Genomic DNA, 21,439 nt, shown 5'->3' with positions numbered 1-21,439 from the left:
AAACATAACATAAATGATAGATGTGCTAACTGTATTCTACGTCAGAATCGATTTTGCTGGGACATCGCCTAGCGACCAAGAACATAAACCCCAGTGCTTTATCAGATATGTACCACTGTTTCATCCTTGGTTTTGATTTGTTTTATTCTGATCAGTTCTCTGTGGTGATTTTTTTTTGTGCTTTTTCAGAGAGTTTTCTCATGCAAATGTGTATATGTAATGTAATTTGTGTATATATATATATATATAAACTGATGTAGTTTAAGTCTTTGGTTCTGTTAACTGTGATGATTTTGCCTCACATTAACAAAAACCCACCAATTCACGATCTCAACAAATTAGAATATGGTGACATCCCAATCAGCTAATCATCTAAAAACACCTGTAAAGGTTTCCTGAGCCTTCAAAATGGTCTCTCAGTTTGGTTCACTAGGTTACACAATCATGGGGAAAACTACTGATCTGACAGTTGTCCAGAAGACAATCATTGACACCCTTCACAAGGAGGGTAAACCACAAACATTCATTGCCAAAGAAGCTGGTCGTTCACAGAGTTCTGTATCCAAGCATGTTAACAGAGAGTTGTGTTTAAGAATAATATGCACAACCAACCGAGATAACCACAGCCTTTGATGATTGTCAAGCAAAATTGATTCAAGAATTTGAGTGAATTTCACAAGAACTGGACTGAGGCATCAAGAGGCACCACACAGAGACATGTCAAGGAATTTGGCTACAGTTTTCTTATTCCTCTTGTTATGCCACTCCTGACAATATCAGAGGCGAAGAACTGGGCTAAAGAGACTAAGAACTGGACTGTTGCCCAGTGGTCCAAAATCCACTTTTCAGATGAGAGCAAGTTTTGTATTTCATTTGGAAACCAAGGTCCTAGAGTCTCGAGGAAGGGTGGAGAAGGTCATAAGTCCAGTCTTAAGTTTTCACAGTCTGTGATGATTTGGGTTGCAATGTCATCTGCTGGTGTTGGTCCACTGTGTTTTTTGAAAACCAAATTCACTGCACCTGTTCACCAATAAACTTTGGAGCACTTCATGCTTCCTTCTGCTGACTAGCTTTTTCAAGATGCTGATTTTATTTTCCAGCAGGATTTGGCACCTGCCCACACTGCCAAAAGCACCAAAAGTTGGTCAAATGACCATGGTGTTGGTGTGCTTGACTGGCCAGAAAACTCACCAGACCTGAACCCCATAGAGAATCTATAGAGTATTGTTAAGAGGAAAATGAGAAACAAGAGACCAAAAAATGCAGATGAGCTGAAGGCCACTGTCAAAGAAACCTGGACTTCCAAACCACCTCAGCAGTGCCACAAACTGATCACCTCCATGCCACGCCGAATTGAGGCAGTAATTAAATCATACTTTCCAGAAGGCCAACAATTCACAAAAAAAATGTTTTGACGTATTCTAATTTGTTGAGATAGTGAATTGGTGGGTTTTTGTTAAATGTGAGCCAAAATCATCACCATTAAAAAAAACAAAGACTTAAACTACTTCAGTCTGTGTGCACTGAATTTATTTAATACACGAGTTTCACAATTTGAGTTGAATTACTGAAATAAATGAACTTTTCCACAACATTCTCATTTATTGAGATGCACCTGTATATACACACACACACACACACACACATAAACAGGGTAAAGAATATAGACTTTGATACAAAACTAGGGTAAAGGTGAAAAAAATAAAAGAATGTGAAATAATGGTTAATGTTATTCGCAAAAGCTCAATGCAACGTTAACAGGTGTGATTTGATATAATTATCTCCACCACCATCTCAAAGTCAGACACACAAACAGCCTCTTTTCCTCCACAGTGAGGTCATTTTCTCCATACGTCTCTCTCTAAAGCAGATCATATTTCTCTTTCCCTCCCCCGCACTGCTGCTGGTAGCATGTTGACACTTATTAAAGCTGAACGAGGCTGTGTGTGGCTGAGTCGGGTTTGAATGGAGAGACAAGGTGAGAGGAGACACACCTGTATGAGGCCCTAAGACTTTGCAGAAGGCCGGAGGGCGATGCACAGGGGCCGCAAGAGGGCCAAAGCCTGACAAATAAAAGGTCAGCATGAATGTTGCATGAGCGGTTTGGTGCTGGTGTTGCCATGCCGACCGGTCTGGGTCTTTCCTGGCTCCAGCTGGGCCTCATCTGTGAGCTGACTTGATGGATTGGAGTCACCCGAACAGAACATGCATATTCATCCACCTCACATTTTTGTTTATCATAAAATACGGCTCTAAACTAAAACAATTACACATACTTTTACCAACAGCAGGTGGGAACGAGTTAAATTAGCAAGCGAGCACCAGTGTGTGAAGTCAAATGACTTTGGAAACGTAATGAAATCACATCTGCTAGGTAGCGCTCATGCTGAGTATGCAAGCACGCATTGTATTTGATCCACCGACATCGTCTAAGGTCGTCTGCTGCAACATAATTGCATTTTCTGGCTACGCCACTCATTCTGTTGTTAAGGGTTAAGCACATTTTGCCACTTGCATTGATCTCTTCCCACAAATCTCTTCCAGAGACCGGCTTAGACTACTGCCTCCACAATGTGCCCCTGTTGTCAATGCATTGATTTGAAAGTCAATGCGGGCATTTATTATATTACTTACGGGCATTTATTATACTAATCTTAAGCTAAAATCAATAACGTAAATGCTTAATGCTAGAAATGGTAATGACGATCGAGAGCAGCCTAGGAATACTGAGATCTCGCAGCTGAACAACACACGACACAAGTCTCACAGTAGAAGCTGAGGAAGATGACATCCATTTGTGCTCCAGTCGATGACAGAATGCTAACAACATGCTAATGCAGTCAACAGTCCTGCACACAGTGACATGGCGAGCAAGTATGGCAGAATCTGAGGTGTTTGAGAAGGGCAGCCTGGAGGCTGAGCTATGTAGGTGTACAATAAAACTTGATAACTATCAAAATCAACTCAACATAAACCCTATTTTTAAATGTGTTTACATTCAGGTTCCGCCTAAACAGTTTATGACTTTACCTCGAGTAAAAAAAAAACAGTTTAAGCAGTTAACACAGCCTATTAGTTATAATTGGTGTAATACGGCACATAAACAAATAAAGCGGTCCAAAATGGCCACCATGAAGGTAGTTTCACAACAAAAACCTTTTGTCACCGTGGTTACCAGTGTAATATGGCAGAAGAAATAACCTGCATACCTCCCGTAGGGTTATTCGAGAGGTTAATGGTCCACTTTAGAAGAAAAAGGACAGAATGAAGCAATGCTAAGAGTTCAAGACAACCTGATTACTACTGAGGTAAAAGGCTATGGTCTTGTATGAACACTGCTGACTGTAATCTACAGCGATTCAAGAGAACTGAATGAAAAAGTATGTGATTAGTCAATATGTGAGCATTCACACAGTGGTTTATGCAAAGCAGAAAATTAATGCTAATCATAGTATTTTATTTTATTTATTTATTTTATTTGTGTGTGTGTGTGTTTGTGTGTGTGTGCATACAGAGTGTGAAACACACTACCTGATTAGTTGACAGTTCATCCAATTAGTCAATGATTGAGGATGACTATGTGCATTCATTTTATAATCAATGCTAAATGCTTCTTTAGACAGTTAGCATGCTAAAAATCTTACATGGCTGCATGATTGAATAGAAGCAAAACCAAAATTGTGATATGACTAAGTGCAATAATAAAATCACAAAAGCTGTAAATTAAATAAAATACATGTACTGCATGTTTCAGAGTTAAATTATGTTGAGTTGTTTGGTTTGCAGTAAATGCTGCTCCACACAGTCTAATTTTTGCTTGTGCTATGAGTTTGGGTCACTTAAAATGTGCATTGGGGAATGCAACAGACGCCAAACATATTTCCATACTTGCAATGAGAAGCACCTATAAACCATCTGTCATCAACAGAAGAAAAGCTTTAAGGACTTGCAGTTTAAAAAAAAAAACACTTGATGGTTTAACTTTAAGAAACTAAGACAGTGTACAGGTATGTTTGTTTTTTAAAATGTTATCTTACGATGAAATATAATTACAGTATATTCATATATTTAGGCCTATATTGTTATCCTTAAAGGGATAGTTCACCTGACATTAAGTAAATTGTTAAAAATATTTTCATATGACATTAAGGTGAGTCACAATTTCCATTTTTAGGTGCACTATCACTTTAAGAATTGTGTCAGATTAGGTTTTAGTGAATGCAAAACTAGCCTAGTTAACTGTTTGTGACACAAATTTGTGATGTTCAAGACCGAATAGTCTTCTAGGCAAGTCGCTTTGCATATTCCCGCACTTCATATAGGAACAGCATAGCCAAATGCTCTCAGCATAAATATATGACATTTACTGTAGAAGGCATCACCTGATTATTCTGTCACTAATTAAATGGGTAAACAGATGGGAGTGTTTTCAGGAAACAGACGTAAAAAGCTTTTAGAAGAAGCTGGACAATCTAAGCAGAGCCACACTCAGGTGTGACAGCACACACACATACAGTATACACACACAGCAGACTTGTGAGGACTGACAAATCCCAAAATAAGTTGCAAAAAGCCTTGCTGTCAAACAAAACGGCTTGTATTTTTCGCATGTTCCGATAGCATTAGCGAAATGAGTTCTCATGCGGTGCTGCCTGGGGTGCAGCTCTACACCGACTCTGTATCACTTACTTTTTTCCTTCCCTCTCTCCGTCAGTGCATTACATCATCTTTTAATTATTCATGCTCACTCGCACACATACACCCAATCAGCCTCACTGAAATCTTCCTCAACTCTGCATGTCAATAATGAATCTCAACCACCTCTAAAAATAGCCTGATACTAGACACCGAAAAAAAAGCTTCTGCTGCTCATCAAATGAAAAACAGCCATTTAAAAAATCACATTTAAAGACTTCGCCCAAACCAAAGAGGACTAAAATAAGAAATATGTTCTTATACAGACAACAACTCAATAATGAAGAGTGAAACAGATATGCACAGTTGACGGTTATACCCTGGTGACTGATACGGTGCTGGCAGGCAGTACGTCGCTTATTAAAAAGGTGGCACTTCCTGTTTTGCCGGTAGTCACCTGGGGTAGAGGAGCATATGGCGACTCTAGCACATAATCTCTTTTTCTGGGAGGCTTCCACATGCAACACAAGCACCCTCTCCTTCAGTTCACCCTCCTCCCGATGATGTCATCGAAAGCCAGAAGCCTCTGCGATGGCCGTTCCATCTCGTATGCATGAGCGAATATGTGTTGGCTGATGGGAAAAAGTGCAGTGAGAGGTGCCAAGAGCAACGAACACTTGACTTCAATTTCGCCATTGAGCAAAGCAGCTTAAACTAAAGGTGGCACGGGCAATCCAATATAGCAGCGGGTTGTTAGGCATCACATCAAAGACTGTTATTTCTTCTTGTATGGAGGCCTCAATCCCGAGTATCTAACAGTGTGCCGCATGTATTCGGTAGGACACTGTGGTCTGGAATTATGACTGTAAACTAGAAGGTGCCAGGTGATGTGAATCTGCGATCTCCTACTGAGACCTGCACGGCCAATATCGCAACAGGCCAGGGCTAAACTAGCCATATCTGCTTCCACGCACTGCTTGTTTCCTTTTCAGCTGCTGTCTGAGGGTGGCTGTTTCTCTTCTGTAATGGATAAGACTGCAGTGTTTCCAGGTGCTGCTTTCTGACTGGAAAATAGATCTGCACTGACCCCTCAAATTCATTTCTGAGCATCACGCGTAATCTTATAAAAAAGTCTGAAGGACTATGCAGCAGAGAGAGCTTTACAGAGTAACCACAAAGACGGTATAATAGATCACAGGAGTTTGAGTTCGCTGTTGCTCGCTTGTGTTCTGCTGGAGACAAAATAGAAGAAAACTTCACAAACAACAGCCACTGTGCTGAAAATTATCCATAACTGATTATGATTACTTGAGCTCTCAGATCTGCACAATTACACCGCATAAAAGAGTATGGATTGTCGTGCAAGCTTCCAAAAAAAAAAAAACGACATTGCTTTATGGGTTTCTAGTCACACAAGAATTGATGCACAAACGGTACTTTAAAGAATAGCAATAGATGCCTCTTTAGAGGAATTCACTGAAATTCATTCTGAATTATTCAACACCTGTGTGAAATATTACGTTCAGTGCAGTGGAAACAACATACAACAACCTACAATTAAGCATTTCTGAAATGGTCTGCATAAAATACAGTTAAATGTATTGACGGCTGGACTGAATACTGACAAGAATAGGCCATTTTACTCAAAAAGTTATAATATGTCATCATTCTATTTACCCTCATGTCGTTTCCATTATTTATTTATTTTTTTCTAAGAAAAACAAAATGAGATATTATGCAGAATGTCCCAGGTGCTCTTCTCCACATAATGGAAGTGAATGGGGGTCATACACTGTAAAGCCTCAGAAAAGTAACACGAGAAAAAAAAAAGAAGCTTCTTAAGCCACTGGATTGCTCTTTCATTCATCTTCAAAATCTCAGTATTCACTGATATTTCAAATATTTATGCATGTTTCTATGTTTGTATGTATGTGTTAAAAAAATAGGTTTGCATTAGGGCTGCACAATTTAGCCTATATTTTTGTTATTATATATCACAATATGACAACAACAACAAATTATAATTGTAATAATAATAATAATTATTATTATTACTATAGTATAGTCTGTTTCTCACGTAATGCTGTATCACATGGACAAGTCACATAGATTTATGTTTCGACAAAGGGACATTCTGCATGGAAAAGTGCAGCGTGAACATTCTGCTTAATTTAATATGGAATAATATGACAATGACAATGATGACAACTATCCCAATCCTTTAAATAGAAAAAGAGCATATTTTGCAATCCAGCTAAATTTAACTTGCATTTGAAGTTTGAAGACACTGGGTTTATTTGACAGTAAGAAGTGCAATCTTCCTAAAAAAGCCATTCTGTAAACTGAGCCACTTGTCTGAAATACGACTTCTTCCAAAAACAGAAAGTTTCTGACCACAGTGACCCTGACATCTTCCATTTTGACAACCAAACTGGAGCACTGACAGCTCAAAGAAAGCAAAGACTGAAGAAAGCAGGGATTTCTGCCGCACATCCAGACGCGCTCTCACCTCAGCTGGGCCCGATCCAGAGCGTGTGCCCCCTTCCCTTCCTCAGGCATCAACGACAGACACCTCAATCTCATCCAGCCGAGCCTTCGCAGACGTTCTCAAGAAATAGCAAAGCAAAACACAGGCTGATAGAAAGAGAGATGTATGCAGCCCTTCGAGAAGAAGACGATGAGTGAGATGGTTTCGACACAGACGCAAGCAGTGCATGAAGAGAAATGCAAACGACATCTGCATGCTTTCTCAAGTTGGGATAAGATGCGGCATCTGAAACAGCCCTCCTGCTGGCATCTCCCCATGACACAAAGTGTGACTGAAATATTGATACGAATCTAATGATGAGGATACTGTGTGGTATGCCTAACTAGCTCAGCTTGAAAATGCAAGAACATTTCTTCTTACAGTACATTTATGTTTTGCCATGAGTATTTCCTCGAGCCAGGGTCCTGAAGGGACCAGCCAGGAGCCTTGCCTGTGGCCTCATCAATGCGTTGGAGCCCCGGGATCGGTAAGCAGTGTTGGAGCCTGGTTTGACTTCTGCGAGGGCCCCCCAGACAGGCTAATTCATTTCAGGAGCCGCAAAACCAGCATTCCTACAGTCTGAGCTGAATGTCCAGGCTGTACTAATGGAGGCAAATCAGATCCTATCATGATGGACACAGCCTCAGAATGAGGCATGCTGGGAAACAGTACAGGATAACAGCTGGAAGAGATCTTGCCAGGCTCCTGCCGGGCGGAACGTCATGCTTAATGTGTTACATATTAGGAAAACGATGGGAGCATAACCTTAAGTTAGCTTTGTTACTCTAGAATGACTTCAGCATTCTCATTTTGGCACAAGATATGCTTATGACTGATTAAAGATGATTAATGCTTCAAGACGTGGTTGAATAATAAGCAAAAGCATTTCTGTGTAACTTGACCATATTTCCTGCCATTTATACAAAGTATTTTGATTATGCATTCATAATGCATCTCCTAGATCACCAAAGGGGTCTTGCACACATCTTTGTTTATGCACCAGATGACTTTTCTACCCTTCTGTCTTTTTTCCAGATTATTTGTGCCCCAGCTCTTTTTCTGTTGGAGAGGTGTGCTAAAATTCCCTCCCAAATCGCCACCTTTCCAGCAGCCTGGCTCTTCTTTATGTGACGCATACAATCACTTTCATTATGCAAATGATCTCGATGCAGGCTTCTCCAGAGTTGCATGGCGGAGTTGCAAATGAATGCATACAAAACAGCCTTTATTTTTGCTCTTTCAATTAAGGATTCCAAGATGTATCATTAAAAGCAAACAGAAGAGTAAAACACGTCCTCCCAACAGTTATCTTCGAACCTCTTTTCCAATATGAAGAACAACTTGGTAATAAAAACTGTGCAAAAAAGATGTTCATGCAGAAATTATGATTCATGTTGGTATGCGTTTAAAATGTAGAGAACAAAATGTAAAAAAAAATGCAACTACTATATACATTATTTTATTTATTTACTTATTTTTTTAATAAAAATATTAGTGCTGTTAATGATTAATCGCAGTTAATCACATCAAAAATAAAAGTTGTTTACATAATATATGTGTGTGTAATGTGTATATTTATTACACATGCATGTATATATTGAAGAAAATTGTTATATTTGTTTATTATATACATACATATACTTGTTAATATAAATGTACATTTTCTAAATATATACTGTATGAGAGTGTTTTTACATATAAATAAATATACACAGTACAAACACATATTATGTAAAAAAAAATTTTTTGGGGGGATGCAATTAATTGACAGCACTAGTAAATATATATTTTGAAATATACAAATTCACTATCATTTGAGGGATTTTAAAATAAATACTTTATTTATAGTGAAAAAGACAGAAAGTCCTTCTTATACATTGAAGGCAACTCAGTTTCTAGGTTTAAATGATGAATGTATTTTTTTTATAACAGACTTGATTGTTTTTTTTGTTTTTTTTTTGGATCTATGTTGTATTTCTGATGTTATCTTGAGATTTAAAGTTGTTGTTTTTTTTTATGTGTGTGTATTTATGCATAGCCACAATGCATTGGTGTACTTGTTTTAATGTAAAGCCATGTGAGAATAATTAACTATCAAGCAATGATTATATACATGATTACATGTAACAATTTCAAAAACATACATGGCGGTAATAGCATTTCAGAAGCGATAAAGAGATTCTGAAAGATTTATATTGAGCCACTGTACAATACCCATTAAAAGTTATTTCAGCCAATGGACTCTACTCAGCTGAATTCGCCCAACTGAGAATCAAAACGAGTCTACATCTCTCATTTTCTCGCTTTCATCTCTGACATTGATACTGAAATCCTTCCAGCACTATATACAGCAATACAAAAGCGGTGTCTGCATGCAGTATACTCAACAATGCACTTCTTGATGGAAAGCGATGCTGGTTCACAACTTTACATGCACATGAACACACACTCACACCTGCACAGATAGCCACATCTATCACGATCACTCATGGCGATGGCTGGCTCTTGATTTTCAGCAGGCCACTGCCGTAAAAGAGTGAGTGTCAATAGAAATGTTGGCCTCCAGCCTCGCCGGGCCGTCTAAGCACCTTGTCATAATTGTGTGCAGTGGCGCGGAGCACACATGTCAAACAAGCCATTAAGGGGAAGTCTGGGAAACAATACAAATTAGATGAGAATGAGTTGGACTCCTTTTGAGTATACAGTATGTGACTGGAGGCAATGGACAAGCACAAATAAACACAACGGGGCCCAAACCACTGTCCAGAGTGATATCAGGTCTTGCATAACAGGGAAAAGGTACTGGTCTGCTTCCATGGGTGCAAAGACCTTGTCTGTTTTTGTTAGAAGGCGCACGAGAGTGAAAGGGGGAGATATCGTGTTTTGGGGGCTTAAACAGAGATTTATGGTTTCCTGCACTCTTCATGCAGACCTACTCCATCATGTCAGCAGCAGTCCAGGCACAAACACAAACTGTGCTGCTCCTGCTGCCACTGGAATATTTGAATAGAATTACAAAACAGTTTTGCATTACAGTTACACTAGACTGGACAGAGAAGCCGGAGAACACACAATTTAGAGGACAGTGGCCCTCCTGCTGTGAGGATATGCTTTTATGATGACATTCAAAAAATAATACTGTGCAAAATCTGACTAGCAAGACACATAGTGAGTCTCTTCATGACGAAAAGTGGGCACTATTACAGGGCACATAACCCATACAAATATGTACTATTGAGGGTCAGAAATAAGCTGGTTAGCACAGCAACAATGGGCCCGTATTTGTAGATGTTAACTGCTCACTCTGAGGGATAAAAAGCTCTTTTTTATTCATGGCTATTCAGACATGTCTGTGTATTGCAGCCTTTTTAAATTGCTTTCACAGATATTTCTTTATATTAAATTAGATATTAATAGTGCACGTTCATTGAAAAAAAATGGTAGGGATAATACTATATTTATAAATGAACATTAATGCAGAGAAACACTTTTTGCTGCCATTAAAAAGCCCAACTAAAGGCCAATAAACAAATAAATGTGGCTATGTCATATATTGAAGGTAACAGATGGTACCTAGATATGTACTATGGCACTGAATAATTACTATATACAAGTATGATGGTATTTAGAAGTATACTATTGCTGTATGCGATAAAAAACAAAGCAAAACACTGTAATACTGTGATAATTTGTGCAATAAATTATATATATACCAAATATTAAGCTGAAAAGTATGCATTACTGTTTGCTCATACACTATAAGAGTATAACATCCATAAAACAATGATACATGAAAACTTGACATCCTAAATAAATGTAAAAAAAAAAAAAACTGTAGTCTTTCTCTTTATTTATTCCTTCCCTTTCAAGCTTGTACTTATTTGAACAAATGCCTGAAACTTGGTAAACTTCTATTTGCCTCTTTAAGAGGAATTTTGTATTCCCCTTCCGCTTCATGTATTCCCCAACTGTAAGTCGCCTTTGACAAAAGCGTCTGCAAAATGACTAAATGTAATGTAAATGTAAATGGTTTGCAGGATCTGTTACATAACTCAAGTCTTGAACAATTATACTAATAGAAAGACATGTCAAAGTCTATGTAATAAAAACTGAAGTGTATGCGACATAATTGGTTTCATAATGAGACTAGAGAGCGTTCTAATTTTAACGGGTGCGATTAACAATTAAAAAACCGATAGGGATTGCCCCCGCATTATGGTCCCATCAAGTCGTTTTGCATTTCCTTGTAAGCCTGTCAACAACATCTGAATCCTGGATCTATGTGCTAAATGATCACATTAATCATACAACACAACATCTCAAGGTATTCCTGCCTCACTAATACATCTGTGAATGCTTCAGAAATAGTACTGTTTCATATTCATCCCAGATGCATTACAGCTATGCATTGTAATTATTATAATTAAATCCTAAACTACATCAGTAGATGTCTTCCTCACACAAAAAGTGCTTTAGCGCTCTGCATTCTGCTGATTTGGTTCATGTTACTATTCAAGGGAGTTAAAAATATCAGGGTGATGCAAATGTTCTGAGAATGGAATTTCTATATGTAAATAATATAAAATTCATAAAAACTAAATAAAATAAGATACATTTCAGGTGGATCCAACTATCCTGACAATTAAATTCCTATAAATAAATAAATAAATAAATAAATAACATAATGCATAATACTTAAAAAAAGAATTTATATAATAAATGATAGGGCTATATAAAAAACAATGTATGATTTATAAATAGCTTTTCTAAAGTATTTTTGTCCAACCAACAAGCAGAAAAAACTAAATCAGAAAGCCCTGCAGACTCTCTTGACTGAGAGTCAAGTTCTTTTAAAATATGAGATGTTTAACCATTTTTATTACCTCAAGCTGCAAAACAAACACTCACGTAGGCTGGAAAATGTTACTACATTTACTTGAAGGTTCCACCATATGACAGTTTTAGTATCAATACAATGAAAATTGTCTTGAAAATGGTACAAATGTTCTTTAAAATCACATGAAACCAACACAAATACAAAGAGCATATCTCTTGGAACTTTCAAAGTGTTTTTCTTTTCTTTATCGTGGACACTTTTACTTGTCATTGACCCAAATGCCAATTTGACTTGAACACAAAAGACTGTGAGTGTATATTTTCAATCTGAAGCCCAGGTAAAATCAGAGCCGTGACAAAACCTCACTGATGCGAATGTCAATATGAATTGCTTTCCTCACAATTCTCTGGAAAAAACCGGCCACATTTTACATCTACTTCTTACCCTCAATGCGTAAACTTGCCATCTCTCTCCACCAGAAATCAATAGCTTCCATTTCTGTGCTGTACGCTGCTGAGTTGTGTCAAGAATATGTTAGACAGATTAATATCAAAACAAGCTTTGCCCACACCTTCCCGATTTCCTCTCCATGACAAGCTCTACTGTTTGTTGCTTATGCAAGCAACTGCTGATTCTACGGAACTACAAAGACAGCCGTTCTCGAGAATTTCTTGCAGCTGTATTTATGTTCAGACAGCACAGAGGGCAACAAAACTTCCAGGCGTAATGTCAAACTCGAAAAACTTCGGTGAACGCTCTAGTTAGGTATAACAGTTAATCCCCAGATGAATTTATGCCACATATATTTGATATCTTGATACGCGCCGTTCTCTGCAAACCAAAAAAAAAAAAAAAAGAGGAGATGAACATGATTTTTCAGGGCTCTTTTGTGTGAAATCCATGACATGAAAAGATTTAATTAAGATAAGAGACTGGTAATAATTAATTCTGCTTCCTTCTGTCAAGAACACAGCGATGGCTGAATAAATTACACAAGTCCTGCCTTTTATTTATTATCGTTTTCCCTTTCCGAAGATGTTAGTTGAGCTTTTCAAAGCTAAAGAAAGTTTGGCAGGGTCTCTGAAAGTTAGCCCACAGCTCGGGCATACATAAACATCTCAGTCTTACATCCCACCACCTACTCGATTCAATCTGCCATTAGTTTTTTTTTTTTTTTTCAGGTACAGCTCGGCCTGGAGGGGGAAAACTCGCTGTGACAAACGCCGAACGGAAGGCTGCATTCAGATGGAGTGTATTCATTACCACACGTTGAGATGTGTAGGAGTGGTTTGTCCGTATCTGATTTCCAACATGACCCAAATTAAAGCAGGAATGCTAGGTGACCTACTGCGACAGGCTACATCTTCTCAAATGTAATGCTCAAACCGGTCAAAAACATCTGACCTGATGGTAATAAACTACCCAACACAATCCAATCATTGTTTCTTTGACTAATTCTAAAAATAACATTAACAGGCGGCCAAACCAAGGGCATTCCAAGTATAGAATCCCCTCAAGTTTATCGCTTGGCGCGCACAACGTCGTAAGTGGGCCGAATACAAACAAACGAACATTTGTTTTACCGAAAGCAAGATGTTTTCCTCAAGCCAACTTTCTAAACCGACGCAGAGATAATTAACGGGACACAGCTCTGCCAAATCTTACACAAGTTTGAGAATCTGGCAGCGTTTGGTTTGCAGACACGGGCGACTTAAACTCTGAAGGACATCCGCTTGACAAACGGCCTACAAAACGACGCTAATTAAAGGTCGCTTTGTTGCTTTGTCAGGTTTCAGCTAGTGATTAAACATCTTTTATTAAGTTGTAACGGGCAGATGCACATACAAATACACTTCAAAAGTGGGGGAAACTTCAATACGGATTGGTGTCTGTCATCTGAAAGGGAAATACTTCAATTGTGCTTGTAATAGCGGGAGACTTAGATGTCTGTGATGTGAATCCGTTTAATTAAATATCTGTGAATAATTTGGTCTGGGAATGTCATTACGTCCTTGGAACGGGGGACATGTTTTCCATCTCATGCTCATTTTCCTAATGCACAGGCTTTTATATAAGTACATCTCAGTCTTGTAACGAACTAATATGGCAATGAAGGACCGGGGATGGAAGTGTAATTGGACAACCGATCTCCTTTGACGCTTAATGGCCTCTGAAGACAGCAGCCGCGGGGCAGGGGATGAGATAGCCGAGAGGAAAGCTTTTTTGCAGGCTTCTGTAGGTCTGGCACATGAAGTACTGTCCATCTGAGAACTCGCAGAACAATTGGAAATGTAATTAAGAGCTGGCTGTGGCTTTTAAACGCTCGGCTAGAGCGGAAACAAACAGGCGGGGATGAAGAAAAACATCCATGTATTGAAAATGTGCAGTGTGATCAATAGCCCACAGTTTCGGAAAGCATCAAAGGGGAAATAGAGTTTTGCGACTTCACTCCGAGCCTCGCAATTTCTCTCAGAACTGCAGGTTTTCAAAGCAATCTCTAATGTCATTAAACTTCTATTAAAAAGCAGTTAGAAGTCTCTATTTCTCTATGAGTCAGATGTATTCTGTACATTTTAAGTAAAATTTCACGAGTTTCCGATCTCTTGGTAAGGAGTAAGGTTAATAAAAACATCAATCAGATATAATTACCCAGCAGTGCCGCATGGACAGTGTTTCAAGGAGATAATAACTATTGTCTTGTAGCTGCAGGGGAATAAAATTCATCTCAAAGCCCAGATTTTCAACACAAGCCTTTTCTCAAGCCCTCAGACAGATCATCCTACGTAGCAGGTGATTGGGCAATTATTGTGCAAATCGAGCCTAGACCCAACAGAGACGTTTTTTCACATGCAGTTGTAATCTCAACAAAATTACTGGAAAAAAAAGTGTTTAACATTTTCATCAATATAGAAAAAAGCCATGACCCAATCATTAAAAAGTGTAAAAATGAAAACATCATTGTTCTCAGAGCGTTATTACGATTTGTTTGCTGCTCCTTTGGTCATTCAGGTCTGGTTCGTTGCTAACAACCATGCGGAAAACTATCAAAATGTATGCACGTGTGCACTGGAGTTAATTAAACCACATGTAATTTTGGTGCATTAATACCAAATACACCCACACATGCAGCTATTTTGTTGGAGTATTTATGACGGTGTCCATAATGAAGCTCCCTCCAGCTCATAAAGAGAAGCATCTCCACTGCCAGCAGCTCAGGAGTAACCTCCAAAGCCCATTTCATGTTGTTGCATATAAATATTCATTAACAGAGTGGGGAAACCAGCTGTTTCTCCCAATTAATCTGTGCAGAGATATGCCATTTGCCAATAAATTGTTGTTGTATAATTAATGCATCTCAGTGCATGGTGACAACTAGAGAAACAATACCTCATTTAATATTGAGATTTATATTCATTAAACTTGGCAAACGCAATCGGCTAATCAGCTTGAGTAATAAACAAAGCTGCGTCCCAGGGGGATGTGGGAAAACTTCAGCCGCATGCCCGAGAAGTCAGCCACCCCACATCCCACCAGTCTAGATAAATCAAGATGTCAGGAGATTTCTACATCAAAGCAGATGTCCCTCTCCCTGTTTCTCGCTGACCATGTTAACAGGCTACACACAAGCCGGCGGAGGGAAGCGACACGGCGAGGACGCCCACTTCAAACAGCAAATGGGTCTGAGCTGAGATCATTATCTGGGCAGGTTGAAAACACTCCAGTCAGGGGAAATCTTATGGGACTTACCATCAGGAGGAGGAGCCGGTGTGAAGTGAACAGGTTTGTCTGTGGAGGAAGAAGAGAGAGAGAGAGAGGCACATTAGTTAAAAGGAAGACATCTGGACAGTCCCAGGCGGTCAGCAGTCATTTCGAATGAGTGGTTGGACAGCGGACTACATGACTCTTTCACAGAGGTTAAATCTCAAAAAGAATAGATTAAGAAAGATCAGATGGAATATGAGATTAAATGAATATTGCAGGTTAAAAACAACTTGAGCTCTATCAACAGCATCTGTGGCGTGAAATGCTGTCAAATTTGTTTGCAGTAATGCACTTACAGCACTGAAATATATGTTAAAGACATAATTTTTCAATAAAAGTTTGGGGTCAGTAAAATTTAGATAATTTTTTTTTTTTTTAAGAAATTAAAACTTTTTATTCAGTAAAGGCACATTATATCAAAAAGTGTTCAGGTGATCAAAAGTGACACTAAGATATTTAAAATGTTTTATTTGTGACCCTGGACCAGAAAACCAGTCGTAAGTAGCAGGGGTATATTTGTAGGAAAAGCTAACACCATTACATTGTATTGAGTCATTGAGTCAAAATTATAGTTTTTTTTTTTTTTTTATGCCAAAAATCTATAGAGTTTTAAGTAAAAATCATGTTCCATGAAGATATTTTGTAATTTTTCTACCGTACATATATCAAAACGGAATTTTTGATTTTGAACTTTAAAGGCGATTTTCTCAGTATTTAGATTTTTTTGCATCCTCAGATTCCAGATTTTAAAATAGTTGTTTCTTGACCAAATATTGTCTTATCCTAACAAATCATACATTAATGGAACACTTGTTTATTCAGCTTTCAGATAATGAATAAATCACAATTAAGAAAATGACCTAGTTTTATGGTTCAGGGTCGCACACACACACACACACACACACACACACACCTGTATAGGCCTATATATTTCCACAAAAATATTAAGCAATACAACTGTTTTCAGCATTAATAATAAGAAGAAATGTTTCAGCATATTATATCAGCATATTAGAAAGATTTCTGAAGGATCAAATGACACTGAAGACTGGAGTAATGCTGAAATTCTGAAAATATTTCATAATAATCATGTTACTGTATATTTAATCAAATAAATTCAGTCTTTTTAAACATAAGCGACTTTAAAAAAAGACATATAAATAAAACTTCTTCTTCTTCTTCATTTTTTTAACTAACCCCAAGCTTTTGAACTAGTAATATAAAATTGCATTCACAGGCTGTAGCCTACATCAAAAAAGCCACAAAAAACCAAATGTTCTTGGTCAGACGCTGAAATGTCTTGTTGGACAGATGAATCACCAAAACACAACAAAAAACAACAAACAACAAACAAATGAAACATTTGTTTTTGGAGATATTGACTTGATTCTCTTGTGATCTTGCCAACAATGACTTCATTCTTTCATCATTTTAAAAATCATTTCATTAAAATCTCAGCTATTTCCTACTGATTTTTTCTTAAGTAACAAATGTTTTCTGATGCTTTTTCGTGACCATTTTTATGTTCATACTGCTGCAACATGGATAAGAATAATTGAGTTTATTTCAGCAACTCATTGAAGCTGAAAGGTTTTTATGTCTGTCAGTGATAGAGCACTCTACTGTCTAACTCTAAGACATTCGTGAAGTAAACAACAACTTTATAGTTTTGAACAATGTAGAGACTCTGAACATGTGTTTTTAATTTTAACTTTAAGCCAATTCAAGGGAATGGAACATCTGCATGTTAATGCTTCAGAAAATCAACATCGCCAAAACAACTTACATTGAGGTCACAAGGAAATTACTGATCGCAAGTAAACAAGAGAAGAAAACAACAATGCATGTCTCTTTAGGACTTCTGTACAGCGTACACACAGTGACAAACACCCACAAAACACTATTATAAAAGAAGATACTTTGAAGAATGTTTTAACTGATTTTAAACGCAATGAAAGTCAATGTGATTCAAAACAACACTGAATCATACTGACTTTCATAGTAAGCATAAAACAAACATTGAGAATTTTTTCAAAATATTTTCTTTTGTGTTCCACGGTAGAAGAAAGTCAGGTTTGGAACGACACAAGGGTGAGCAAATGATGACAGAATTAAAGTTTTCGGGTGAACTGTCAGTTTAAGCTGTTACACTAATAAATGTTAAAATATTCAGACTACAAAACCAGCCAAAAGTATTGGGCTGAAACTCATTAAAACCAGCAACGACTGAAAGCGAGAACTGCCACAGAAGTTGGAAGCGACCCCACTCAGTCTAACTTTCCTCCAAACCGAAGTGATTTTGAAAACGCTGAACTCGCGTACCTTATTACTCTTGACAGAACCGGCGTTTCAACAACACGGCGCATGAAGCCATCTAGCTTAAGTGCAGCTACAACACCCTGCTTCTGCAGGCGGGAATAACCAACACCACAAAACTATCACATCAATTGCCCAGCCAGCCGGTTGCACTTACACACACACACACACTCTCTCTCCCACACACAGGGACGGAGCTGGAATCTCTGCTCCTCTCTTCACCAGCACCCCCAACTGCCAGCATGGAGTTTAATTTTAGGCTCACTTCAAATTGCTTGTCAACAATTGAGCGCAAGGAAGATTGGAGAGCCGGTGCTAGAGAGGGAGAGAGAGAGAGACCGGAAAAACAGAGGTGTGAGGGAACGAGGAAGCGAGAGAGAGAGGGGAAACGGCTTGCTGTGTTTCTCTCCTTGAATAATGAAGTGTTTGTTGAACTGGTCCGAGAGTCAATCATGACAGTTACAGCGTTTCATCCTCCGGGAAACATCGCTTCCAGAGCTGAGGGTGTATAACACACACACAGATGTGTATCATAGAGATAAAATATATACTGCTCACACACTGTAATGCATAACCCTGTGACGCCCCCAAGTACAGCTTTTCTTTCTTATATGTCCAGTGGCAGTAGAGGACAAAACAACTGTCTGTGCGGGTCTCACGGGAACGTTTGTTTCACATGTAAATGATACGTGGCTAAGAAATTCAACACTAGGTTTACCTCAAGCACATTTGCTTTACTTAAAGAGTCATCTCTACTCATTATTATGCTGTTGTAAACCTGTGCTTTCTTCTGTGGATCACAAAATTATATATTTATGACTCAGTGTCTCAGTTCATACAATGAAAATCAAAGGAGACCAATGCTGTTTGGACTCCGCTGACTTTGAAAATATCTTTCTTTTTGGTGAAGATTTTCTTTAAGGGAATTGGCAGGGACCTGGTGATAGAATATTATATTGATACTTGGTTCACACTGCAATAACATTGCAATTCTTTATGTTAAATTATTCAAAGCTGTTGTATGTGCTAGCACAGCTATGCAGGAAATTGTTGCGAGGGATGATTTTTACAGTTGAATGGTTGTTATACAAACATTTGGCCAATTAGTATTTAAAATGTAAATGTTAAATATTGATAAAGCAATATTTTAATTCATGATACTATACCGACATTTGCATGCCAAGAATTGGCAATATTTTCACAATAATGGAAATTAAGTAATTAACTACAAGTAAAATCGTAGCATATCTAGTAGGTGAAATTGCAATAGATCAATGAAAACTATATGATTTACATTAAATTTAAATTTGCAAAAATGTAAAGGTTAAAGGATCATATGATGCTTTTTTAAAATTCATATTTGTATGTATTTGGTATAACAGAATATGTTGACATGCTTTAAAGTTCAAAAAACAGTAATTTTCAAATAATGTACATTATTGTAGGTCCCTCCTTCTGATAAGCGCAGTCTGCTCTTATTGGCCAACTGACCCAGTGCATTGTGATAGCCTGACACCGCAAGCACTCATCGGAAATGTAATTCCCCTTTCCATAATCGCGAGCTTCATCTCGCGTGCACACACAGACACACAATGCACAAAACTCTGCATTTGAACAGTAAATAACAAATACTTCAACTAATAACAAAATACAATACATGAGCTGATTGTTCAATTCAGAAGCTCCAGATTGTCGTAGCAAAGTCAGAATTACCTTCTTTCCTAGGTTCACGAAACGGTCATCCATAAAACTTTGTTGCTTTTCTGTTGTAACTTGTAAGAAATCTTAAAGATTCCTAAATGCATCTACTTTCAGAAGGCCAATTAAGGCTTTTGCTTTCGCCTAGATACACACAGCATCATCCTGACATTGCAGCTTCAACACTAACTGCGGTTACTGAAACCACGGCTTCTTTCTTTGTGTGAACATTTGGGGAGCATTACGCAAATATTTCCACATAGTGACATAGACATGTGGGGGCATGTTTGAATCATTTGTTTTAGGGGGGCGTGTCAGAGTCTTAACTTTGATAAAGAATATCTCTTTGGATTTGAGACTTTAGTATTTACAACTTTACAGATCTTTTTCATGCACCAAGAGTTTGTAACACTCCAAAGAGAAAGAAAATGTTTAAATTGCATCATATAGCCCCTTTAAATATAGCTAAAAACAGGAAGGAGAAATGTATTGCATTTTTTTTTTATACAATACCAATATTCTCACACCAAGAATTCACAATTATTAGTAAAAAGGGAGATTAATCACAATTAAAAGCAAATCTGAGTGGACTAAAGGTACTGTAGCATTAGATCAACAGAGAGTCTATTTTTTCTATTCACCCAAAATTCAAACTGAAAATGAACCAAGAACAAAACTGCAGAAGTACTGAAGTAATTAAGCATACTTGATAAAGAAGCAAGTGAGTTAATGATTGCAAAATAACTAAACAGAAATTAGAATATTATAAAATGAAATGAATTCATGTCTTACATATTAATATTTAATATAAATTTAAAATCAATACTTTCATTTCAAACATGCAATTAATACATTATTTTTAAATCCCCATGTAAAAGGCACAGTAAGGCAGATACACTGCAATATGTGGCCCCAAACAGACCTCCACTTGAACTGTCAGGCAGTATGCGAGCCATGTGTTTTCATTCAGTGTCTGTTCTCTTTTCCTTTCTGTTTTATTATCTAGTTTACTGATGTGTATGTATAGGCTGATGGATTTGGTTGTGGAGCTGAGCAGCTCTAGTCCTGTGTGGCCTCTCTTCTCTGTGCTTGCTAAATGAAAATGGAAATGACTAACCTTTGGTCTGTATCCTACTCCAACAAGCTTTCAAACGCTATGATGCACCTCTCCATGTTAATGGTACTTCTTTCACTCCGTCCTGTTTTTTACTCTTCTTTGAGGAGCAGGGATGGAGTGCTCTAACTGAGTTTATGTTTAAATCTAATGGAATCTGTCTGGATTAAATCGATTTTGCGACATGGTCGGCTTATAAATGAACCTCACACTCAGACTCCTTTATTGTGGGATGGAGAGGGCACATTTTTAGAATTTCATGAAGGGCCCTTTTCGGTCTTTTAATATAGATCTAATGTAGAGGCACCGTGGATCTCTTTAAGTGAGTGCACAGGTAAGAATATGAGAAATAAGGTAGTTAATGGTTTACACAGGGTGGAAAGGGCTGAATGCTCTCTTTTTTATTTTCCCCTTTCATTCAAAAATACTAAACATATTACTATCTAAAAAGGTGTCAATTATTGTCTTTATACAGAACAAAGTTTCATATATGCGTCTTTGCAACTATTTAACAGTGATTTAATATCTACTCAGATGGCCTGAGGCCCTA

The 21,439-nt window shown here is 37.8% G+C and overlaps 1 protein-coding gene across 8 annotated transcripts in view; it reads right to left on the bottom strand.

The window, feature by feature from the left end:
- The window catches only part of agrn (agrin), a 242,698-nt gene that overhangs the window by 123,645 nt on the left and 97,614 nt on the right, over positions 1-21,439 (bottom strand). For all 8 annotated transcript variants that reach the window (XM_052593910.1, XM_052593914.1, XM_052593918.1 and 5 more), the window contains one exon: positions 15,747-15,785. In XM_052593910.1, the coding sequence (XP_052449870.1) occupies positions 15,747-15,785 (39 nt within the window). The remainder of the gene's footprint in view (positions 1-15,746; positions 15,786-21,439) is intronic.

The sequence above is a fragment of the Carassius gibelio genome, chromosome B23 (assembly GCF_023724105.1).
Source record: "Carassius gibelio isolate Cgi1373 ecotype wild population from Czech Republic chromosome B23, carGib1.2-hapl.c, whole genome shotgun sequence".
NCBI lineage: Eukaryota > Metazoa > Chordata > Actinopteri > Cypriniformes > Cyprinidae > Carassius > Carassius gibelio.
Note: the sequence above shows the minus strand (reverse complement) of the source record. Positions and strands in the feature narration are given on the sequence as shown.